Source organism: Eupeodes corollae, chromosome 1 (genome assembly GCF_945859685.1).
Source record: "Eupeodes corollae chromosome 1, idEupCoro1.1, whole genome shotgun sequence".
Taxonomy (NCBI): Eukaryota; Metazoa; Arthropoda; class Insecta; order Diptera; family Syrphidae; genus Eupeodes; species Eupeodes corollae.
In genome coordinates this window covers 291,816,939-291,843,923 of record NC_079147.1, presented here as the reverse complement: position 1 = coordinate 291,843,923, position 26,985 = coordinate 291,816,939, and the positions used below count along the sequence as shown (strand labels likewise).

Genomic DNA, 26,985 nt, shown 5'->3' with positions numbered 1-26,985 from the left:
TTTGGACTTACGAGTAGAAGGCAATTAAGAAGTAAAGTTCTCTCTTGAGCATCTTAAATCAATATCTATAAGACACTCATCATACCGGTTCTCATTTAGAGCGCTGAGGCCTGGACCCTGTCAAAGAAAGATGAGATGCTTTGAGAGAAAAATTCTTCGGGTGATTTTTGGTCCTGTATGCATATATGGAGAATGGAGGTGAAGATATAACGACGAACTGTACGGGCTGTACAGCGACACTGACCTAGTTAGCAAAATTAAAGTCCAACGGCTTCGATGGCTAGGTCATGTAGAGCGAATGGACATCAACGCTCTAGCCCAGAAGGTATTCGCATTCAATCCCGAGGGACGGCGTAGTAGAGGAAGACCGCAACTCAGGTGGCGCACTCAGGGGCGTGAAGACCTCAACCAACTTGGCGTGCGAAACTAGAGACAGCTAGATACGGACCGAGCTGGCTGTAGACGCATGCTGGTTGAGACCCAGGTCCGTCCCGGATTGTAGCGACACCTTAAGTAAGTAAGCTAGTTTCTGCATTATTATTTTTATAACCAAATTTTATAAAAGGCAATATCTTCACTGGTTCTTGAAATATCGACGACGAAAAATGGTTCCCGACGTACAGACGTACGTACACACGTATCCACATACATCTCTCAAAAAATCTTTTATTCAGATTATAGGTTCTCTGAAACTTCGATAAATGTCAAAATTTCCAACTCGACAAATCGGACCGACTACAATAATTTCCTATTGGAAGTTAATAACACTTATTTTATTTTCAAAATTCATTCAATTTTGGTACTAATTTTGTATACCGTTTTTAGCAGAAATACCATTGTTCTTAGCAATTTTAAAATGAATTTTAATTTTAATCAATTAATTTTTTATTACAAATCTGTTAATATACCAATATCGGGCTTTTCATTGTATTAAACTTTTGAATCAGCATCGTTTGGTAAAAATTTGAACTTAAAAAAACATTCTCTTTGAACGATAAAAAGAATTTAATTTAACTATTTTAGTATATCAAAGTCCCTATTCTTCAAATTTTTTAAAAGGTTTGTATACCAGTTCTTGTGTAAAGTAAACAGCAACAAAAAACTTAAAAAACACACTACACCATAAATCCCTTTTGTTTACCTACATGTGTTTGCTTTGATTACAAAAGTGCACCGCAATGCCCGTGGCACACACTGTACACAAAAAATATGCTATAAAAATAAGTCTGACAGTGAGACATCCAAGTAAACCGCTCTATCCATATATATATATGCCATACCATATACTGGATGACAGCTATGACAGTTGCATGACAGACATTAAGCGTCTGTGCACTTCCCTTTCATGTTTGTTAAAAGTACAAAAAAAAACACCCACTTTCCCACACCCTTCATATGTGAAGTTCAAAATAAAGATAGAAATCATCACGTTCTCCATTTATATTTTTTTAATTTTTGTTCTTGTAGTAAGAACAAAAACATAAAACGACCCGGTCAGAAAACACACCCTTTCCTGCGGCACCGTATCGTCCTTATTCGCACCCCCATAAAACGTTTTAGTGATAATTACATTAATTATACAGGATTTTTTTTTTCATTTCATTTCAAAAATAAAAAATATATATGTGTGTGGATATAAAAGGACGAGGGTTTTCCAAGCTTACCATTTAACACTTGTCAGCGTGGCAGGATTTGCAACATATTCACAGTTTAACAGAACCGTATCGCTTGTGTTCACTGTTATGTGAGGTGGACTGACTTTCACCACGGGTGGGTCTGTTCAAAAGGAAGATATTAAAAAAAGAAACGAAGTTAGAATAAAATCAACTCACGTTTAAAGAACTTCTATATATGGACAAAAAATAAAAGGACTCTATAAGGAGGACAACACTTACACATCACTTCCAATGTTACAAAGGAGTAAATGGGTTTCTCACGATTCATTTGTAGGACAACATTGTCGGCGTCACAACGGAATACCATGTCATTTTCAAAGCGAGAGGCGTTAAAAACCAGCTCACTTCTTGTGTGAAAAGTGCCATCGTTTTCTTCGTTCTAAAAAAAAAAAACATAATGACAAAAATAGTAAAGACGTGTTAATGAAAATTAAACTCGATTTGATTATAGGTTAAGAAAAAAGTGTGAAAAATTTACATTTAAAATTTATTTTTGTAGACCTTGTTTCTTGTAGTTTCTTTTTGTTTTTAATTGCAGTTTTTAAAATGTTTTGAAAGTTTTTGACTTACCTCTTGCGTTCGGATTTCTGTGAGGGCATTCTCTTTATCAAGAATTGGCACTGAGGAATTCGACCATGAAATATTGACAGCTGGTCGGGCTCCATAGACCTATTAAAGGGTAAAAAAATATTTGTTATATAAGGTTTCTGATAGCTTAGAATGAAAAGAAATGAAATTTCAATATTGACGTAATTAACATTTGTTATTGGTTTTTGAAAGTTGCTAATAATAACCCTATAGAAAAAATAAAGGGAATTTTGATGGTTTTAAGAAATAATATTATAATACAATGAAATTGGTCATGTAGAGGTTTTTAAAGAACCTCTTGAAGAAAATAAATAGAACAACTTGATTTCATACAGTAGCGTGAGAACAAAATTTGCATATTTTTATCTGCGACCAATTCGTTACAAACTTCGAGTTTGAGGCATTTATACATGGCTATCCATATTGCGGTTTCAAGAGTAAACGAAAAAAATTACACATTAGTTTTCATTTTCATGATATTTCTTTTTTTTTATAAAGCTTGAACGTTGACATTACGTGCAATTAAATGATCACCACGCGAATTCTTGCAAGCATCGATTCTTTTGAGGTAATTTGTAACCACTTTTTGACACATATTCGGCGGTATAACTGGATGAATGTTGGTTTTTAAGTGCTCAAAAGTTAAATTTGTATCTGCATAAACACCGTCTTTGGCATAGGCTCAAAAAAAAGTTCAGCGTTGTTGAATCGCATGATCTTAGTGGCCAGGAAATATCTCTTGCAACAAAAAAATCCTGTTTTGAGTTGTGTGTCATGTGGCAACATTTTGTTGAAACCACATATTTTCCAAGTCGTATTCTTTGATAGCAGGCAAAAAAAGTCGGTTCTTATATGACTTCAACACTGTAAGCCATAATTTCCTCTTTAAGCACGATATGTGGCTGGGGGAGAGTCATCATTTTTGTAGTCTTAACAATTTGTATGAGTTTTGCGATAGTTTAGCGATCAATTTTCCTAAATATCAGACTTTCAACTAAAAAAAAATAGCATTAACGACTTAGTTTAACAGATGTCGAGTTCCAATCCTATACTTTTGGAACCCCAAAATGTATAAGCTATTATAAGTTGACATAACGATATTAGAGAAATCAAATAAAGTGTTTATGGTCATTTCATCCATCCTTCTTTTTATCTTTTCTTGATCCTCCTACAGCCTTATTTACTTTTGGTTGATCAAGTTTAAAATTGGAAACTTCGGTTTGGAATATATTCGCGTTAGGTTTGATCTATAACCAAAAATAATTGTTAGCAAAATACAAAATTTTTTGATCAAAAATTGATAGATCGAACTTTCTCAAAAACCACTTAATAGATTCTTATCTAATGCTTCTAAATTTTTGTTATAAACTTGCTTTTTCTCAATATACAAATTTATTTTATAATGGAGTACACTTAACAGAGCTCTTATATTGTGTTAATAATACTTGATGATCAAAAATGTCTTTGTTTTTGTTTATGAAAATATTAGATTAAATGTCGACATCTCATAATCGGTTTAGTTCTTTATAATTTTTTATAACAAAAATAAAAATTATATTATGCCTACATACAAAAGTAATAAAAGAATAATACAAATTGTTTGGTATTTAATTTTGTTAAATAAGCTTGAAGTTTTTTTTTTTAATTTTAAAAAATTTGAATTACTTATTTTTAAATAGACCAAAATACAGAAACAAGTTTTAACGAATTCTGAATTGTAAGAAAAATATTTTCAACAAAGCTATAAACTGGCCTAAATGCATCGTTAGGTTATTACAGCTTCAATTAACTTATTTTTCAATCCTCAATACGATTATTTTCGCATTTAAAAACAAATTTTCTCAATAATTTACTCAATTAGATGTGAGCTTAAAAAAAAAATATGTTTTTTCATGTTTTCAAAACTTCATCAACATCATCCCAATCAAATCAACAGTTTACGCTACTTTAAACCTAAGTGAAAAATAACCACTTAACATCATCTCATGAAAATTTAAAATCAGGAATCCAGTTTTTCTAGAAAGCTTAAGGTCCCAGGTGGATTACTCCTGCGAAGAACACTTAGTCTGGTCAGAATATAGCTGCCAAATATTTCAAAATCTTTTTTTGTAGATTTTGAAATGTTTGTGTCAAAAGTTGATTGATTTAATTAAAAAATGATTCTTTTAAGACGTGAGAATTTTATAATCGTCTTAAATATCACAATTTTTAAATGTTTCAGATACCATACCTTTTATATAATACTTAAGAAGTCTAACTTTATTTTATAGGCAAAATCTTAAAAATTTGTGGAAGTCCATTCCTAATACTTCGCAATCAACGAACACGATTTCGAAAATATTTCTCAAGTATGTATATTCAAATCAGTCAGCTGTTCCCAAAAATGGGACATGTTCATGAGTCATAAATTGTCCAGTTCTTCCTGCGTTTTATTTTCAAGTCAGGAACAAGAACCGCCGATGTTATTTTTTTTATTTACGCAAAGCTTTGAAAACTAGAGCGAAGGCGGAGTAAGCAAACTCCAGTACTATTTGTTTGTTTAATAATGAAAATAAATTCCAAGCCCCTGGATTTAGACGAAACTTTTAAAACAATTTTTTTTTTTCACTTCCGGAAAATCAATGAAGCCGTTTTTAAAATTTTACAATTTTTTACTGATTAATAAAATTTTGAAAACAGATACAAAAATCGATAATCTGATTATGAATCTTTTAGAGCATAATAATTTCATATAAGTCTTCAGTAAATACTCCTTTACTGCAAAAAATGCCGAATTTCTGTCAAAAAAGACTCTTTAACTCTTTAAAAATTAAGCTTAGATTATTGAATTTGTATATTCTCCCTCTAATGTTGTTTAATGTCTAAGAAGGATTTCACCATTTCCAATTACATACAAATTATAGTTCCTCAAAGTTTCTTGGTGCATATTTCCTCAAATATCAAATCTGCCGAAGCATAAATATTTGAAAAAATCAAAACAAAAAACCTAATGTTACGATAGTCTCTTAATTATGTGCATGTACACATATTTCATCAAAAGTCAAATAATGAACGTAATTAAATCTGCCATTTATTTTATATCCATTTCTTCTAAATCCTTTTTGTCAACCCTTTGAATACGATGACAATAACGAAGAAGAAGCAAAGAACTACAACATAACAATAGTCATATCCATTGACTTCCCTACTTCGATTACAGTCATTAAAAATGCCACCAACGTTCTAGCAATTAACCTACTCCCATATATATCCAGCGACCGCGGAGCAACCACTCCACCCTCACCCTTACCGCCACCTAAAACACAGAACCTACTTTATTTCCAACACTAACAATTACCATCAGCGACAATAAGGACAACAAAAGAAAAAAAAAACTTTCATTTCAAATTCCTCAAAAGGATCCTTTTGTTTTTTCTTGTCTAGAAAAATGCCTTAACGACATGCAGAGACATCCAATCAATGTTAATTACGTCAATTATTGCCACTGAATAATACAACAATACTCCTTCGGACTTACATGACATGTTAACACAACTTTGCTGCCTTGAACGGTGTGATGTTCCACTCCAGACAATGTTATGCCCGTTGGACGAACTACAGAGAGAAAAAATAGAAAAAAAACATGAAAATAAAAATAAAAATCAAGATGATTGTAAAACTACTCCCGAGTCCCGACAAAAGGACAATCATGCATAATTAATATTGCAAGTCATTGTCATTCTTTCTCAGTTCCCTTTGTTGTTGTTGGTTGACTTTCTTGGTTCCTATTACATTGCCCACCACAACCATTTACAGTTTTTCATTCAATGAGTTGATAAAATGTGCAACCAACCAACCAACCAACGTTAGTCCAGTCCAACATTGACTCGCACTCACACAATCAACACTGAGTATTGTAAATTGAAAGGACGACATTGCTTCAAATGCATTCCAATTACAAACCAATGAATGGACTATGGAGATGGACATTGGCCAAGTTGGACTGTCTAACTAAACTGTCTCTCATCCTTTTATCGTCGTGGGTCGTCGTTGGTAGCCTTACCTTGCATATCGATGTGGATTGCGCTGCGGATTGTGCCCTGAATTGCCGATGATTCAACTCGACATTCAATTGTACTGTTCAAATCCAGGCGTGATAATACCAACGATAATTCCAAAGTGGCTGTATAGAGACCATCCTTTTCATCGTAGGTGGGTGAATCTAAGAGAATGTAAAAAAAAAGATGAAGAGACCAAAAGGAATAGAAATTAGTTAATTTATTCAAGTTTTTTGTTTTCTTTATTTTAGCTTTTCTTGCAATGACTTCCTTTAAGTCATAGAAAAAGAGAAAATAAGAAGGATAGTATCCTTCTTTTATTATTGTCAATGCTGTCTGCTATCATACTGAGATGGTAATCCCGATTGAGGCTCGAGAAATAACCCAGGATCTTTTGCTAATAATAATACGAGTGATTCATGGAATTCGAATACAGAATTCAAAAAGAAAAGGATTTGTTTTTGAATTATTTTCCAACAAGAAAAAAGAAAGGATTTAAAAAGGGATATCAGCAGTTGAAATATATGTTTGTATGGAGATACACAGACAGAATAAAAAAGGATTCTTATGTAGGTTCATTCTGGGAAAAAAAAACACACACTTTTTTGACTTTTTCACTTAAATTAAGTCAAAGATAAAGCGCGAACAATGACACACAGAAAATACAAAACGAAACAGAGAAAGGACCATCCAATCGTATTGTGCATAAATAAGATGTCAAGATTTTTTTTATATATGTATATGAATTTTCTCTTTTGTTGTTGTTGATGTTGTGGTTGTTTTTGTTGCAATAAATATAAATTTAAAAAACCAAAGAAAAAAATAAACTTTCAATCCTGATAACTGCTTGAATGACATCTTGGTAACACCACAGCGAAACAATTTGTATTTTGTATTCTTCAATCGTACACAAAAAGTCTTTGACTTTGTGGGGAGGTGAGGGGGTAAAAATTGTAATTTATTGAGGTTTAAATGCGTTGGTAGGTATTGGTATAGACCTTTTTGTATTCTTTTTCTTTTTTTTTTAAATTTGATTGAGATATATATCTTCATTTCGAATGATTTGAAATATAAATATTATAAGGCTTTATTTTTTGGTGTTGGCTTTTTGGCAAACAAATCTTCATTTTGACCTTCACTTTTGGCAAAAAGTATTATCTTAAGGTCGAAGTTGAGTTTTTTTTTTTCATCAAGACGAGGGAGGAAAAGTCAAGGACTTTACGCCCAATTATTGTAAGCTACTAAAAAAATCCATCATAAACAACAAATAAGCATTGCTTGCGGTTGACCCGTAATATTACTCATGTCAGTATTGAATATAATTAACAATACCTTTGCGCCAATATTACAACAGATTTGAAAGCGTAAAATAATAGAAAAATGTTCTTTTGTATTGGTGACCTTAAAAATTATTAAATGATATTATTCTTAAGTGGGAGAAATTTAGGACGTAAAACCAATCATTTCTTTTATTCTTTGCCAGACTTTAAAACCAATATTTTGTGCCAATTTATTGAAATAGTTCTGAAGGCAATACTTGGAATTTTTTAAAAGATATTGAAATTTAAAAGTAAAATTTATCTAACCACTTACTGTATAAACTTAAATAAGCCAGAAGTCGTACCCGTGGCATGATGGTTAGTGCGATGGACTGTCATACTGCCTCTTGCGAGGAGTTGACAAATTCTCCAAGAATAATTCTTGTCATGAAAACTGCTTTCTCAAATTTTCCGTTCGTATTCGGCTTAAAACTGTAGGTCCCATCCATCCTTGACAACAGTACTCGCACACAGGAATGGTTGAGAGTTTACAGTCACTAGGCCCTAGTTATCAAACGGATTGTTACGCAACCGAATTTTTTTTATTTTTAAGCCAGAAGTCAATAAAATATAATTTTTTTTCTTTCGTCCGCCATATCTCAAGATCCAACAGGTATGACGACACCAAATATGTTTTGTTTTACAGATAATAAAATTAAATCAAAAACTGAATCAATTGAGTAAGTGAACATTTTAGTTAACTCCAAATAACTCACAAATTAATAACTCTATCGTCTTCAATTAAACTCTATATTTAACATCGTGAATTCATAAAAAGTTCAATGAACTCAAATTGATAATGTTTTCACGATGAAATATTTACAACCTCCCATATTTTACTATAATACAATTTAATTACATTCAACGAAGAATGAACATTTTCATATTTAGTGCGATTTTTAGAAAAATAGACACAGGGATACTATACAGAAAAAAGGTGTTATATCAACAGTCGACAGTCAACTTGAATTTTGGCCAATTGTCGCATTGACTACCAAAATATTCAATATGACAACCTTTTTTTTTTAATTGACTATTGGATAGTCAATAGAAGAATTTTTGATAGAAGATAGATACAGATAGAACAACTTCAGTAATCAATACGACAATTTGGTTGGCAACCAAAATTGATTATCGAGGATTGCTATATTGACTATTCGGTAGTCAGATAGGATTTCGATTTTCAAGAAAAAAATGTCATAATGACTACCACAGTTGCCATATTGACTACCGCAGCTGTAGTATTGACTAATGCAGTTGTCTCATTGACTATGACTTGCAATGACACTTGTCAATATGACAACCGTAGTTTCAATTTGTTTAAGGTACTGACTACTAAGTTTTAAACAAATTTCGTATCCTAAATTTGCAAAGACTTCAAAAAGGAAATTATTGTAATTGGTCCAATTTGTCAAATTAAAAATTTTGACAGTTCTCAACGTTTCAAGAGTCGATATAATTTTTTTTTTGAAAGATGCCTGTCCGTATGTCCGTACGTTTGCGACGTTTTTTTCGTCGTACATAGCTCAAGAACCAGACGATATGTGGACTTCAAATAAATTTTGTTCTACAGATAATAATGCAGAAAAATGTAGACAGGGCTCACAATAACATTGCGTGGGTGGTTTTTTTACCTTGTAGCAATATTGCTAGAGACTTGAATTAAATTGTATGTTATAAATTGCACCGTATTACATATTTTTGATAAAATTCCAACTAACGTTTATTTTTATAAATCAAGAAATCTAAAAAAAAATATTTGTCACCCCAAATATTTTACGAAGAAATAAAATATTTTATCTCCAATAATTTTATGCAACGAGAAATAACATTTTTGAAATTTGGTAAAATTTTTAAAAAAATCGAATGGACAATTTTTTTACGAAAAATAAAAACGATGAAAAAAATTAATAAAACTTGGTAAAAAAGTGAATTTCGACTCAAATATCTTTTCACAAATTTGAGATATTGACTGTAAACTCATTGTATCGTCTGAAAACTATTGTTTTCAACATTCAGTAACACTTAGAGAATAGTTGATTAAACATGTTTTTAACAAAAAATTAAAACCTAAAAAAAAACATTTGTTTAAGTAATGCTACTTAAATTTTTTTTCGACTCTCTCCAATCTCGTTAGCAAAAATAGATTTTAAAATCAAACGATTTTATCGTATGAAAAACACTGTTGGTAGTTTTATTTTTTTTTAAATAAATAATCGGACAACTTTTTTAACAAAAAATTAAATCTTCAAACCTTTTAAGACGGGATGGGAAATTATCAGTGTGGGTCGCATCCCACCCTCTCCTTTGTAATAAAATAAATTAAATAAAGTTAGTAGTTATCTTTAAAAACAAAAAAAAAAAACACAAACAACTATTCAAAATATGTAGCTAAAAATTGGTATTACATGTTCAAATATTTTGAGCAGCAAACAACGAAAACGTTGTTACTTTTGCAAGTTCCTCTAACATAAATTTGGCTTTTTGAAAATCTGTAATTAGATACTTTAAACGGAATACTTTTAGAATCACCACTTCACTCGCTGGTACGTATTATTGAATATTCCCTCGAATAAAAAGAATATAACTTAGTAGCGTTCCTAGATATTGAAGGAGCTTTCAACAACGTCAGTTACCAAGCGTTCACAACAGCCCATGAGCTGAGATTAGAAAAATCATTCATAGATCTTATAAGTCTCATACTCAAGAGCAGGACAATATCTTCTAGCATGAGAAGTTTTACTACCACCAGATCGGTGAATCGAGGCACCCCCCAAGGTGGGGTCCTTTCGCCTCTTTTATGGAACATGGTAGTAAACGACCTACTTACAGCATTGGAAGCAGGGGTTTCTGGGTGATTGCCTATGCTGACGATGTTAAAATATCCGTAAATGCCTTAAATAGCCTAACAAAATGGGCTGAGCAATGTGGCTTGGCCGTCAATCCACATAAAACAGAATTAGTACTGTTTTCCAGAAGATATAAAATTCATCAGATTAGCCCATCCAAGATTAAAGGAATACCATTAAGCTTTTCCTACCAAGCTAAATATTTAGGCCTTATTTTAGACAAAAAACTAAATTGGAAGGCAAATATTGATGAAAGAGTAAAAAAGGCTACTGTAGCGCTCTTTAATTGTAAAAAGGCCATAGGATCAAAATGGGGCTTCTCCCCAAAAATAACTCACTGGCTATACACTTCGGTAATCAGAACGATACTCATTTATGGAGCTGTCTTATGGTGGACCGCAGCAATACTGGACATACTACTATTCTAGACAATTTCAGATCTATCCCAGATCGCTTAGACTATACCACCCCAAAAATGATATTCGGTAAAAGCTTCCATGTGTCCATCCCTTCAAGATAATCGTGGGAAGAAGAGAGACCCCTGGAAGACGATGCGGTACACTTCTACACTGACGGTTCAAAGACCGATCACGGAGTTGGAAGTGGTATCTTTTCAGAACAACTGAATCTCAGTCTACCCTATAGACTTCCCAATCAATGTAGTGTATTCCAGGCAGAATACTTGGTTGCCTAGCAACCAAGCAAATATGGCCAAGCATAGACTTAAAACGGTCAAAAGGCTTGATATCCCTGAGCAGATAAAGTATAAGCTCTACAATCGGAGTAATAACAGGACACTGCCTAAAAGGAAGACATGCTCTGAGGCTAGGGGTCTACTTTTGTAGAAGCTGCATGGACGAGGAGGAAAATGAAACAGTCCAACACCTTCTATGTACATGTCCAGCACTCTCCATTAGAAGGAATAACTTTCTCGGTAATCCCTTCTTCGATAATACCAGTAAACTTGCAACGGTTGACAAAAAATGTCTCTCTATCTTCATTAAAAGTACAAAATGGTATATTTAAGTTCATTACTCTCCCATGAGTAACCTCATTAGTAGTATCACAATGGACCCTTGAGTTCTACGTGCGTCAATGACATCTGGACAGTCACTCCATCTTAACCTTACCTACTTTAAACGGCATAAATGTAAAGGTATAAGTGTGGGTCGCATCCTATCCATTTTTTTCTTTTAAAAATGTTGGTAACGATAAAATAGAAAGGGACGCGAAAACATATTAATTTCAAAAAGTTTGTAATCGTTTATAAACTTTGGTGAACAAATGTGCATCATATGCAAACTGAACAACTCGAAATTTTCACAAAACCAACATGCGTCCAAAGCTTGAAACAAATATAATATAATGCTGTTGAAACTTACTTAAGACTTTTCGGCAATGGACATTATTCGAAGAAGAGTCTTTTAATTAACTTTTTTTTTTGCCCCACCCTATACTCTAGTGAAATAACCAAATGTGTTCATCTCCTCAGCATAACCATGAAGTACAGAGAGGAGTTCTTAAGCCGTACTTACCGAATTTGCAATACCTTATTACATTGATACTCTTTTTGTGCGCTCTTATTAAAACAAGCATAATTTTTGTATTGATTTAAAAGATAGTAAAAATGTAACTATCATATTTCTTTACAGTTTAAATTGAGAAATGTTGGATTCTTTTTTTTAATAAATAGGACACAGTAAAAACATAAAAATCATTTTTCAATATTTTAAAACCCCAATTAAATATTTTTTTTAGTGTGTCTTGTATCTAAACAATTTTGAATAAATATTTTCACTGCATTTTTTAATCTTTTTTAATAAAGATTTTAAGTCTAGATTTTTCCACGAAGTTGTCTTTTTTTTTTCATTTAAAATTCTTGTCGGAGGAATTTAAACTGAAGACCATTATTATGAAACTCTAACCACACTAAACACTCACAAAATACACTTCGGGAAGGTAAAGTTGGGTTGGGTTAGGGTATGTATAGAAGTAGTTAAGACAAAAAATTCTTTTGGGCTTATAACGCAGTAAAATAAAAATACCATAGAGCACAAGAAAACAAAACAAACTAACGAAAACAAAATAACTTTGCTATGGAGGAGAGATTCCTTAAAAAAATAACCCGAACTCCTTCTTCCGACCACTAATGGTTTCTTTTTTTTTGTTATAAATGCACTCAACTTGACTACGACTATCATTGTATATAACTTTAATTTTGTCTACTTCTCCATTGGGTTTGTGTTCTGGCAAAATAATATTCGTACCGTAAAAATTCAAAACAGAGAAAAATGAAAAATAAATAATATTCCTAAGCCGCCGCATGCAAATACTTAAACGAAATGAAATGCATGACTATGAGACATACGGGGCTTAAGGCAAACTTCCTCATCATCATTGTTTTTTTTTCATAAAGTAATATAACCTAAGTAGTTATAGGAGGAGGTGGATTGGATATACTATGCTTATGAAGTAGAAAAGCTTTGATAATGGAATATTTGGATTCCTCTAGGGTAACTTTTATATTCATAGATAGGCTCGAATGAAAACATTAACATTCTTTCAATTCCGTTAGGAACTATAATAGTTGGTATAATATTTAATTGGAGGAAGTTGAGTTTTATTATTAGTTTGTTTGGAGAAGTTGAGTTTAATTAAAGACTATCTAAGTTATACATACTTAACTAAGACTTATGGTTTTACTTTTTACCTTGACAGCTTTATTTAGTCATAAAAATAGTTTTTATTTAGAACGATTTCACTTTTAAAACAACATTCTTAAAAACTGCGCCATTACTAAAAATTAAAAGAAACCTGCTTCACAAACGCATTAAAATTCTTCAACTTCCCAACAAAAATGATGAATATTTTGTAGTTGGAGTTTGATATTCTTCAGCACTCTAGTGCGTCCTTAAAGACCTTCATGTTCACGAAAAATGAAACTAAGGGATATTTTACAACTATTGTGAGCCATGACGAGTTAGTGATTGAAACAATCGAACTCGTGTGCTTTGGTGAAGAAAAACTGAGAATACTGCAGATATAGACCGTAGTACTGACAAATTAAGATATTAAAAATTTCATTAAAAACATTTAAACTTCTTCTTCAACAATAAAGCTAATCGATTGGGTCCTTAAAATACATAAAAAAGGTAAGGGTATAGAAAAATAATCTTTAACCATAAGGCCTATTTTTACCTCGGAGGTTACGTTAAAAAGCAAATTTTTCCCATTTGGGTTTTGGAAAGCCCAACATATATTGTTTAAAGATTTTATCATTGTCAAAGTTTCAATGTTTTGTGAGGTTTTTGGGTTGGCGGTGGGACTGGACCTTAAACTTAAACTTTTTTGGAGATAAGACCATAACACATTTAATGCGCTTCTTTCGAGCATAGATTTTCTATGACCGATATTAGAAGATATTGATGAAGACATTCAAAGGCGGGCTCAGACTTTTATCAAAGAAACGGAGTTTTGCACACAAGGGCTAACAATTTGTATGTAATCCGCTTTGGAAATTCTTTGGAATAAATTTGAAGTTTAGTAAGCAAATTTTAGTGCCTAAAATTTCCTTAAAAATCCATAAAGAAGACCTATCTAAAAAATTTAATTCTTTGTGTAAAGCTTTCAAACATAATTTGACCAAAAAAGAATCAACTTATTTAAGAAATAAGTAATTCAAACAATTATGTTGAATGTGAATTACTCAATAGCTTCTTAAAGTTAAATTTGGAGAAATTTAGTGCGTTTTTTTTGGTATTTCATATATGTATACTACAGTGAGAAATTGTCAACAAAACGATCAGCATTAGCCAGATTTTTGTATTTAAGAATTGGCTCAACTGAAAAACACACAAATAGAAGAAAATTTTGTGAAAATCAAATGTTAAAATTACTTAGCAAAAGAAAACTAACTAAAAGTAATAAAATGGACAACTTTCAAGAAGAAATGGTAAGAAAACATTTGGAAATTGAGATTCTATAAAAAAAAGTTCATTTAACAATTGCTTCAAGGAAGGGGTTTGTTTCGTAGACTACTACATTAACACCTCAAGTCTTTATAAACCTGAAACGAATTGAAATCAGCTTGATTTGACTCAATTTCCGTCGGAGATTGGAGTCGAGTCAAAACTTGCGAAGAAAAATCTGTGTGGAGGAATTGGTTTAACAGATAATGCATTATGGTCTCTTTATTTGCATGTTTGTGTACAAAAATTTAATCATATTACAAAACAAAATGGACATTGAATAGGTAGCATATTCTTATATGGTGCTGAACTAATCAGTTCTTCATTGCTTTACACGAATGAAACTATCTCTATCTCATCGAAAACATCGAAACAAAATTTGCATTTTAGAAAGTGATGTCATACTTAATAATTTTCAAATCTTCTTGTGCTGGTAACACCAGAAAGATTTATTTAATCTAACCTGAGATAAATCTTTAGTGAAAACAAAGCAAAACTTAATTATCTTTTCTATTGCTTTCTCTTACAAAATAAGCCCAGTTAGTCCATTTTCTTAGTTGTGTTAACTAAATAATATTAACAGTAACAGAAAGATTTTTTTCCCAATGGAAAACACATACATATTTCCAAATGCACAACTACTCAACGAACACATCCATAGATACAAATGCAATATCAATTGTACCAACATTTGAGAAAGAAATCACATAAGATCCATTTGAGACTCGTATAAATGTCAAAAACCCATCCATAGTAAGATTCTACTCTAGCTTTTATCAGTTTTATTCATACTATGGATATTGTTGTTGTTATTCGTGTACGATCCTACGATGGATAGATTTTCCAACAAAACACAGGTATTATATATGTACCTACTACCTGCCTAACTAAACGTTTTAAGATTAAACTTCTGGTGAGTTAGTTCAACAATTTCTGTGTGCAAGAACTGTTAAAGGTAGGTACTTACAATTTTAAGGCGAAGCCAAAAACCACTTTTTATGACAATAATTTCTCTTGTTAATTCCTCGCGAGAGACAGTACCCGTGAAAAACTTAGATGGCACTGGCAGGGATTGAACCCAAAACCTCTTGCATGACATCCTTTTGTACTAAATATCACGCCACGGGTATTATGAGAGTATTAAAAATACAATCTTGAAGTGTTGAAGTTAAAAATATGCATTTTCCAAAAAAGGTTTAATATTTATTCAATATTGGAAATATCACACTTTCAAAATGCACCAACACTTTTAATGCCCTCTAAAAAAACTAAAATGAAGCTTAAGATTGTAATATGAATAATAGTTTTTTCCAAGGCAACTTGAATTCGTATAAAGCAAATTAAAAAAAAACTCTTATCAGAATACTGAACTTACATGTGTATTTAATTTTAAAACATGTACAACGTTACAAGAAAAAGACTTTCTTAAAATTCTTTAACTTTAGTTGTTTTTTTGAATATTAATGTAAATTACTGACAAATCTATACATAATGTCATTGTCTACTTAACTCAATGATTTGTATGGAAATAAGAGCTTCAAATTGCGACTTGATTTCCTAAAAAGTAAAACCAGTTTAAGCGGCCATTTAGCTGTTAATAACATTCAAAATTGTTACACAATACTTCAAACATATAAAAATATAATTTTCCACTAAATTAAATTGTAAACCATTTTTAAATACTTAAACTTTAAAAATTAGAGCTAGATAGTTCCGCCCAAGACCATAACTTCCAAATTCTAAAATTTTGTAACAAAGCTCCAAAAAAATAAAAAGAACGCCACAAAAACCAAAGCCAATTTCAAAATTCCCAAGTAAAAAACTATTGTAAAAATTTGTCCTAAACAATTTTTAATTTTGAATTTGGGTTTCATGACATAGTCCTTTGTAACAATTATGCTAGGCATTACTACGATTATGATTTTTGTCGTTTCTTTTGTTTTATCACCCACCAATATGTAACCCAAGTCATTAAATAACATAAAACCAAAAAAGGAAACATCGTAAGAAATATCACTAAAAAAAACATAAAAAATCCCAAATAAAATGTCATTGCCCAGACCAACTTTCAATTTGGTACCGCCAAATTTTGATATTTCATTACAAATTTTAGGTTGCTGCGAGCTTTCTGACGCTTATAAACTGCAACCCCCTTGTTTGAACTTATTATAATAATTACGCACTGTAGACAAGGAAACCATTTTCTTTTATTACACTTTGAAAATTGGATTTATTTCAATATCTTAAAATAAAATAACTCCAAACATATCTAAAAAAAAATTGATTGCTACTCCTTGTCCTATTTTACCCTACGAAAGTACCTAGCTTCAAGATTTTATCGTAAACATTTTTGCAAAGAAACTTTCTTCTTGGAAAAGTCAAATCTCAAATTGGTTGGTAAGGTGAATTCTATTCTTGTCATACTATGCACAAAAAATTGGTAGAAGAGTCACTAGGCTTGCATTCAAGGTGATGATTGCATTTTTTTGTTACCAACTTGATACATTTTTAATCCAAATATGAAATTTCTATTTTTTTGTGACTTTAATGGCAAGCCTAATACTGAAGTCTTATTTTCCTAATGGATTACATACTCAAACCAGATTTTAGCAGCATTGACAATAATAAAATTAAAATGTATTTATATCTTTTTAAATTAAAATTCTATTCAATTAAAAAACTACTTACGTGTTGTTAATCGCTTATTTCCTCTAAACCATCCAACGCTTGGCTGTGGTCTTGTTTTTTTCACAATACACGTCGATCTAAGTGTATGTCCTTCCTGTAGCGGTCCAAGAACAGTTCCGTTCTCAATGCGATCTCCTTTCTCATCAATTATCACAACCTCGGTTGGTGGCACTGATTTTTATTTTTATTTTGATTTTAATTTTTATTTTGTTTTCAGTTTTATAATTATTTATTAAATTATTTTTATTAAATCATTAATTTGATTTTAATTAATTTGTTGTTTTTTTTTTTATTTTGTTATGTGGATTTTGAAAAAGAAAATAAACAAAAATAGAAAGAAAATACATCGATTAGTCTGTGAAGATGTTTTGGAAAATCAAAAAATTGTAAATAAAAATAAAATTTAAATAAAAAAAACAAAAAACAATTGTAAATATAATAAATAAATTTCATTTACCAATGTTTTCTACGGTTTTATTTTTTTAAATATTTTTGTTTTGTTAACATTTACATTGACATGATATTTTTTTTGTTAGTTTTTTTAAGCATGTTTGTTGGGTATTTTTTAAGTTTTTATTTTTTAAATTTATTTTGTTTGAATCCAGGTGGTGAGAGTTGAGCATATTGAGAAGGGGGAGGAAATATTTTTTTCTTTTTTTAATGATCATTTTCAATGATTAAAATATAATGATAAAAGGTTATATTCTTAAAAAAAGCATTTAATGATTTTTTGAATAGAACTTGAAAATACTTTATGAAAAAAAATAATAAAATTACAAAAATAATTTCAAACAAGCGAAATACAGTTTACAAAATTTTGTTTCAGGACGAAAAAGTATAAAATTTATATTTGCGTGTTTTTGCGAAGTGAATTTAAATAATGTTTTTTTTTATTTAAATTTTGTTATATTAAGGATATTATTTCTCTGAAAGGGGAGGGGGAAGTGACACGCAGCACTAACAATACACATTCAGCGTGAAAATAAACTCATGCAGGCACAGGCTTCGCAGGCATCTTTAACAAACTTAATATATATTTTTTGAATTCTTATTTTTTTAATGGGAGTTCATTGTTTTGTTTTATTTAGGAACATACATTTTGTTAATGTAAATTTTGTATTAGCTTAAGGGTAAACACACACAAACAAAAAGACAAATATTTCTTGGAAGACAGACAATGAAGGAAGGAAGCAAGCATGTTAATTATATTATAGAGGTAGATTAGGTACCAAAAAGTAAATTAATTTATATGCAAGGCAAACAAATTTATTTTTAAATTAATAAAAGAATAAAATAAATATTATGTAACAAGCAAATTAAGACATATAAACAAAATAAGAGAAGAAGAGTAAACTTACCTAAGACATTAAGTTTTACACGATATCCATTGTAGTTATCACAAGCTTCTAATGGTATAAAAAATGTTGTATCACATAGGTAGATATCTTCGTCAGATATTTGCAAGTCCTTAATAATTAATTTAAATGGAGATTGCTCCACTATTACTCTGAAAATACAAAATTATTTGAAATATTGTAAAATAAGAAGTAACTTTAAAAAACAATTCAGTCTAACACATAGTTTGGGGTGACACAGAGCTATTTAGTCTCTTCGAAAATATTCATATTGGCAGTTCTTTTCGAGATGAGTATTTTATGGTATTCATTTTATAAAACTTTATATTTTTAGAAATCGAAACATTTTTGGTGGTTTTCAAAACAAAATTTCTCAATTTTTGAATTTGAAAAATACGCTAATATCACTGGTCTACAAAGTATTCTTCCTGGCAATCAATTGCAATCTTCCTATGGGTTTATGTTGCATTCATTGGAATTGAATTATTTTATGGCTCAAAAATGTATAAACAGTCATACTCATAACTAATGAAACGACATTTTTTGTAGTGACCAGGACAACGGAGAAGAAAGAGACGATCAGCCAAGTCCACTTTTGTTAGGGGATTTGATAGGAGAAGTTCCCAATTATGACTTTAATTCGATGATGACCTCCTTTTATCGAACTTAGTTCAGCGAAATCCTAATGTTACAGAGTCCAACACCGGGAATGTAAATAGACCAATGACACTAACTCCAAAGTGGAAGAAAAATTATATAACTGGTGAGTTTTCGGAAAGTGTGGGAATATCTGGTGAAATTCTGGGCATGGAGAATGTTACCCCTCTTACACCATTTTGGCTATTTTGGACAGAACATTTACAACACATTTTATGTTTTCAAACTAACCTTTACGCAACTCAATCTGGAAAACCTTATACACCCACTACAACTGAAGAGCTTGACGTTTTCATTGCGTTGAACTTGGTGATGGGTTTAAAAAAATGCCAAGCTACAAGGATTACTGGTCTTCAGCACCTGATTTTCATGACAGCTATGTCTCGAAGTTTACGAGCTTAAATAGATTCAGTTGGCTTCTGAATTATTTGCACGTGAATGACAGTAGCGTAATGCCTGACAGAAACTGCACAAATTTCGACAAACTGTATAAAATTAGACCTCTACTGGACATTTTACGAACTAATTTTCGAAATAATTACCAGCCATCAGAAAGAATTGCTATTGATGAGAGTATGAAGGGAAGGAACTTTTTGAAGCAATGCATACCAAAAAAACTGACAAAACGAGGGTACAAGGTATGGTGATGTGTGCAGAGTCAGGTTACTGCCTTGATTTCGATTTTTATACTGGTAAGCAGGGAACTAACATTGATTGGCGGTAAAGTTGTAACGAAATTTTGTGAAAATTTGAAAGGAAAAAATCATAAAGTCTATTTTGACAATTATTTCAACAGTTATCCTTTACAAGTTAGATTACAGGAAGACAAAATTTTCGCCTGTGGAACGGTGAATTCAAATAGAAAGTTCTTGCCGAAGCTAAAAAAAGACAGGCATTTACGCAGAGGCGAACACGATTACAGCATAAGTGAGACAAAAGTTAGTTTGTTGAAATGAGACAAGAGATCAGTATTTATGTTGTCAAACTATCATGATCCTAAGAACGTTGGTAAAGTTAACCGTAGAGAGCGCGATGGTTCCTATAACGAGGTTTCCTGTCCAGAAGCCGTTAAAGACTACAACGCGAACATGAATTTTGTCGATAAATTTGCTCAAAGGAAGTTATGCTTTTGATAGAAAATCACACAAGTGGTGGCACAGGATTTGTTTTCATTTCCTTGATTGTTGTGTGGCCAATGCCTTTTTAATTTATAAGGAACAGGCCTCTTCTCCCACGGACCTAAACCCATTAACTCTGAAAGACTTCAGACGAAGCCTATACCAGGGTCTTCTGGCGCCGGAATATGTCAGACATAAGCAAAGGCCTGGTTTAGAACACAGAAAACGAAATTCCAGGTCCTCATCTCTTGGACCTGCATTTATCAAACGCCACAAGCCTACAGTCGCAGAGGAAATTCGTCTAGAATGCAGTCAACATCAACCAGAAAGAAGTACTTCTAGAAGATGCTGCAAATGTAGCACAAAAGTAAATGCAGTGATTACAATATGGCAGTGCAATACGTGTAAAGTTCCCCTTCGCAAAGGAAAAACCTGTTTTGCAGATTTTCATACCAAGTAGTTATAAGTTTTTAATAAGTTTATAATTTCATTTCGTGAAAGAAATATTAATTAATAATAAAAAGTATAAACAATCCATCATAGTTTTCTCTTCGTCAATAGTCATGGGGGTTAGTGTTGCTAACCACCTCATTTCTCGAAAACCAGATTTTAAATCAGATTTTTTTTTTTAATATTTTCTGCTATATTTTAGTCGATTTGAATTATAAAAGTAAAACAAAAATGATAAAATATTGTTAGTATACAATCGTGAATGAAAGAAGTAACGTCTTAAAATCAAACTTCATTGAACTCGATCTTGAAAATGTAGACTGATACTGAATTTTTAAACCTAAATTTGAAGAATATGCTTAACCGTTTCACGGGTATCTTAAATACAGCTCTTAACTTATTTGAACTTTATAGGACAAAAAAGATAATCTCAAAACCTCCGTGGGATAACAAAAGGCTAACTCATTTAAAAAAAAATAAAAAAAAGCATTTGCCAAGTATAAAATGTCAAACACTTTAGATGACAAACATACATATTGTAAACATCGTAAAGAATTCATGGTTCTCAGCAAATTCTTGCACAGGAATTATATTTTGAATATTGAGCTTAAATATTTGAAAAGTGATCCGAAACAGTTCTGGGGTTTCATTAATTCTAAAAGGAAATCAATTGGCATTTCAACTGCAACGAAATACTAGATGGGGTAATTCTACTGACATTGACAAAACTCAGATTTTTGACCTGTAGAAGATATTGGCTAAATACAATTAGAATTCTTTGGTGTATTAAATGGTCTTCAGAATCTCAAACTCAATCACATGGCGATGGCATTCCTGCTCTTGTTTTAAAAAATGCTCTAATTGTAAGTTCCCCAGGGTAGACAATTTGGCCCACTTTTATTTATAATCTTTATCGATGATATCTGTAAAAACAAAAAGTTTAGCCAATGTCTCATATATTCCATTTATGATTGGTTTAATATACAAATAGACCTCTATCATTTATCAAACTGGTGTTTGGTTAACTGTCTGATACTTAATGTAAGGTATGCTTTCTTTGTCGACTTTCAAGCAGCCTTGACTCCATACCATTCTATAAATTAAATATGTTAGGGAAATCATCAAAACTGATAAATGTATTGAAAGATTTGTACCATAAAAATACTGCTCGATCTGGGATGAAAAATGTCTTTCCGAAGATTTCGAAAAAAAAACAGTAGGAGTAAAGCAAGGGTGCGTTCTTAGCGTACTACTGTTTATCTTATACATAAATGATATCAAAGATGTTGTTAAAGGTGGAATTGAGCTCCGTCAGACGAAAATTCCAGGGTTATTATCTGCAGATGACATCGTTTTTCTCGCTCAGACAGTTGAAGGCATGCAGTTTATGATCAACAGATTAGGAAGTTATTGTAAGAGTTGGAAACTATCTGTCAACCTGGTTAAATCTAAAATGATGACATTAAGAAGTGGCGGAAGAGATATTCAAAGGAAATCGTATGTACCATAAATTCATGGAAGAAGCTCAGAATTTGCAGTACCGGTTGTATTATAGCAAATTGGAACACTACTAAAATGAAAGACCATACTTTTTAGCTAATCACCCCTAATCTTTCGATTAAGGGGTGAATTATTGAATCTCAATTTCATACCACACCGACCAGAGTTACCAATTATATGTACCTTATGGAACCGTTATGAAAGAGAAGATGTGTTTCATTTTATGGCAGTCTGTCCCGTTTTAAAGGAATTTCTAGTGCAGTATTTTGGAGATCAGTCATTGGAATTACAGGAAGTGCTAAAATTTTAAATGGATCATGTGGCTGGGAAATACTTGTTAATTTCACTAGAAAAGCATTTAAATATCGAAATTGCATTGTAAACGAAAATTTTTGAAACAAGAAAGAAAAATATGTGTATCTACGTAATTAATAATCAAAATTTAAATAAGTATTTAAAAAAGTCAGTCTGGTAGACTGCTTTTATGCCAAACCAATAGACTTGTTGTTAAAATAAGCAAATAATGTTTGAACTTATTATTATTTTTATAAGCCAATAAAAACTTAAATGTAAGGAAATGCCTTGCTATCTCTACTTCTACGAAACTCAGAACTTGTGAGTCTGCGTATTCTCTTAATCGTACGCGTACCCCTTTTCAGAGAACTGCTACAATAAAGGATTTGATTCCAAGTTTACATTTGTTACGCACATGGATGCTGTTGTTGCTAAAGCCAACTCTATGATTGGTTTTATTAAAACAAACTCAACTGACTTTTCGTATCCCTATGCACTACATCTTTGTATAACTCATTAGTTAGATCATCACTTGAGTATGCTGATGTCATATGGAATCCTTTCCAACAAACGTTTTCGGATAGAATTGAGAAAGTTCAGAATCGTTTCACAAAATATGTCTTTTGTAAAATGCGCTGGAATTTTTGTCGAGGATCTCAAGCTCAACGTAATCTTCTGGGTCTAAAATCTCTTACACCTCTAAGACCTATTATCATGATATAGTAGAAAGTGTTTTATGTTACCATATAAAAAGTCTCTTTTATCGTTAATTTGCATTTATGCCCCGATTAGACCATTGAGAGAAATATATCTTCTTTTTCAGCCTAAACATAGGACAAATTATGGTATAAATGAATCAGTTTGAAGGTCATTTAGGGAGTTTAACGAAGAAATTGGTCATATTGACATAGCATGGATTAGAAACACATTCAAAAATGATTTGTATTACTTATTTTTAAGAGATAAATCATAATTTGTAAAAGACTTTTCGAAACTATCAAATTTAAGGCTTTTCGTTGAAACTTATAATTTAAAAAAAATTATAATATAAGTTTCTTGTACGTAAGAATTCTTAAAAACAATTCTTGCATTTAAAAAAAAAATATATATGTTTTCACTGCAAAAGAACCTTTAAAAAACCTGTCTTAATTCCTAAAAATTCCTTATATTTTGAATTGAAGCAAAAATTTAAAAGGGGGATGATCAAGGTGTCAATGGTTACGGGCTAATTTTAAAGGTTTTTAAGAGTACTAAAAAAGCGTGTCAAACAAAAAAATATATTTCCAATAACGGAAAAAAGTCCAAAGCTTTCTACTCTAATATCCTTAAAACAAAAATAAGTTTGTTTTCACTACATAAAAATAAATGTTCTGACAAATCTTTTAACCGTACAAACAAATTTGGTGGAATTACATGAGCCACAATGTGTACCTACAACTTCAGACTTCAGAGCATGAGTAATGTGTGCTTGACCCATTTCATGCCAACTGAAATGATCCAAAATAAAGGGATCTAAAAATAAAACTATCCACTTGAATTCAGCTTTGTCACAATTTTTTCGAAGTAAAGCGATTTTCGCATCCAATTTTCCTGAACTGTTTTTAATTTATGATTTTTTAAATTCAATACTATTCAAAAATTGTGTTTGATTAGGTGAGGTTGGATTTTCAAAACCTAACCTTTCTGACATTTAAGCCAATGGTTTTGGGTGAGCTGCGAGCCACACAGAAAATGAAAGAATTAACTTGTTGGCAATTCATTTGAACTACTATTTTCTCTAAGGATGCGTAAAGCCTCAAGTCTACAGGAACAAGTCAACTACGATTGACTCTTTGGAAGCCAAAATTATTCCTGTAGTTTGTAAAATACCAGTCCTATACTCCAACGATTCCCGACAACTGGACTTTCTTAAACGATGACTTCGCAGACGTAGCCGGGCCCAACTTTTTATTATAAATGTCGTTTTTAAAAAATAAATGCAGTGAATTTTACGTCAAATTCACTTTCAAATGTAGAATTTAATAAAAATCAAACCTCATGATGAATCACCCTTTGTTTGTTCAAAAATAATATGTTTTCCATTGAAAATTAAATAACTAAAAACCGGTGAAAAAAAGTATCTATTCAAATTGTTTAAAAAAATCAAATTAGTCAAATCAACTTACCTATCTTTATAGCCTTCTGAGACACTAGTTATATTGCTATCATCCAGCAGCACAGCTGCAATTCGTGTATCACCTTTGAACCAGTTGATCGAATGCAGTGCACCGCAACTTTCCGTGTTCACAGGACATGGCAATTCAGCTGTTTTACCCAAATGCTCCGAAATGATTTGTTCTGAAAAACAAAAACAACAACAAAATAATTAATAATTTTATTATAACAAAAACACAAAATCTATCAAATTAAATTTTAAATACTACAAAGTTAGAGAGAGGTCTTTTATATAATTTTCTATGATGATTTTGTAGAAAGTCCTTTTAGTTTTCGACGAATTGGATAGGTAAACCTTCCTTAGAACTTTGCTAAATGGAAAATAATTTTCTATAAGATAAAAGAGCCAACAAAAAGTCGAATATGTACGAATTTAGGTAGATAGGTATATATGTTATATTCTTCTATCTTAAATAATTGGACTTGCAAAAACCCCAAGTAAAATGCCTGAAATAAATTACATTCCATTCTATCAAGGCGGTAGCATCTCTAAGATGGATTTATGGTAGATTTAGAAGCAAGCATTTTTCCCAACCAAAAAAGGATACACATTCTTCGATATAATATAAAATATCCTATATCCATATAAATATGTATAACCAACTATTGAAGATTTATATACGTGTATGTATGTATATACAATATAAGGAAATTTTGAGGTTATAGAACATATTTATAAACGAAAAGGATTCACCATCAAGCTTTGAAGTATAAAGGAGCTGAAGATGAAGAAAAGCTTGAGATATGTACGAGTAGGTACGGGCGTGGCAAGGCGCGACTACGACGACGAACGGGGTGTGGAAGGATAAAATAGAATTACCCATACCCAAATACCACCGCCACCGAACTCATATATATCTATACCAGAATTTCAAAAATCGAATAAGGAAGAAACTTCTTCACAGGAAGGAAACATAGCCACAGCATAATTCAAACTTTAGTCGTTCTCAAGGAATTTCTATTTCATCTGCACATCTCAGGATCTCAGACTCGAAAGGATAACAAAAAAAAAAAAAAACAAGGCTTTTCTCTTCTTCTTGAACGCACGATATACAACAGTCCAGCTTCATATTCGTGTTAAGAATGAAGAAGATTTCTTCCATTCGACGTGAAAGTCCTTGAAGATTGAAGAGTGTATGGGGCAGGGGTTTTCTTATCTTTCCACGTTCAGGCAACACTTTTGTTGTCACTTATTATGTAAAGTACGTCATATAGGTCGACATCATATATGTACAACAAGCTCCAGACTACAAGGACGATTCTCAGCGATAGCCAAAGACGGAAATAGCAGACATTAGGCACATGAATACCACAAAAAGCATATAGATGCTACTAACACACATGCGGTTTAGGTGATTTTTCATACGGAAATCCGGAACACACATTGCAACATCGGGTTTGGGTTAAGGTCCCCTCTATATGGAGGAAAATGTCCTTCCGAATGGCATGAGAAATACCAAATGACAAATGACATGGCAAATAGGCAACCTGATGCCAATCATTCAGAATGTTTAAGATGGCGAATCCATTTTATTTGATATCCTTTTTTTTTGTCTGCGGTATACGTACTCGTCCTATATGACTGTACCTCTACATTATAGCTTATATACGTGCAAGGATAAACTGGTGTGTCATGTTATAATATCCATCGTCTCTTATCGAATGGGTCATTTTTTGTTGTATTTTTTTCTCGTGTGTTGTCCTTTAAGCCAGAAAACATATCCCTTGTGAATTATTGAATAGTCATGACGTGGTGCAGAGAAAGGCTTCCTGGTTGTTGTTGCTTGAATACTAGAATAACCTCTTTACAAACCATCATCAACTATATATTCCTTATATACCATACTCTCCAAAAATGGAATATTTCATGTCACAAGGATACATGATGAATTTCAGTTTCTTTCAATCTCGCGTTTGTGGCAGGATGATGGTAGCAATTTGATGAGCTTTGAAAGGCTGATAAATTGATAGGCCTCCTTAGCGTTAGCAGCTTTAGCTTATGGTTGATATTTTGATGGTTTAGAGATGTAGCGATGTATAGTGTTGTTACTTGAGATATCGTTTTTGTGAAAATTTATGATTTTGGAGATATTTGGTGACAGCAAGGATAGGGTTCGAAATAATGAAAAGCTAACAGAGCATTAAGATTTGCTTTGCTTTTAAGGTTTTTTTTTGTGTGCGATGTTGATGGTGAGCCTCTCTTCACTATGATTTCAAAATGAATGATTTTTGTGAATAAAAAGCATAATATATCGATTTGGATTATTGAATA

At 31.8% G+C, this 26,985-nt stretch overlaps 1 protein-coding gene across 1 annotated transcript in view; it reads right to left on the bottom strand.

The window, feature by feature from the left end:
• LOC129951381 (uncharacterized) overlaps positions 1-26,384 on the bottom strand; it is a 127,040-nt gene extending 100,656 nt beyond the window's left edge. The window contains exons 1-9 of the mRNA XM_056063504.1: positions 26,324-26,384; positions 24,665-24,836; positions 18,484-18,632; positions 17,126-17,296; positions 6,307-6,465; positions 5,782-5,858; positions 2,247-2,345; positions 1,896-2,055; positions 1,665-1,776 (exon numbers count right to left, since the gene is read on the bottom strand). Of these exons, the coding sequence (XP_055919479.1) occupies positions 1,665-1,776; positions 1,896-2,055; positions 2,247-2,345; positions 5,782-5,858; positions 6,307-6,465; positions 17,126-17,296; positions 18,484-18,632; positions 24,665-24,836; positions 26,324-26,384 (1,160 nt within the window). The remainder of the gene's footprint in view (positions 1-1,664; positions 1,777-1,895; positions 2,056-2,246; positions 2,346-5,781; positions 5,859-6,306; positions 6,466-17,125; positions 17,297-18,483; positions 18,633-24,664; positions 24,837-26,323) is intronic.
• Positions 26,385-26,985: the final 601 nt, after the last annotated feature.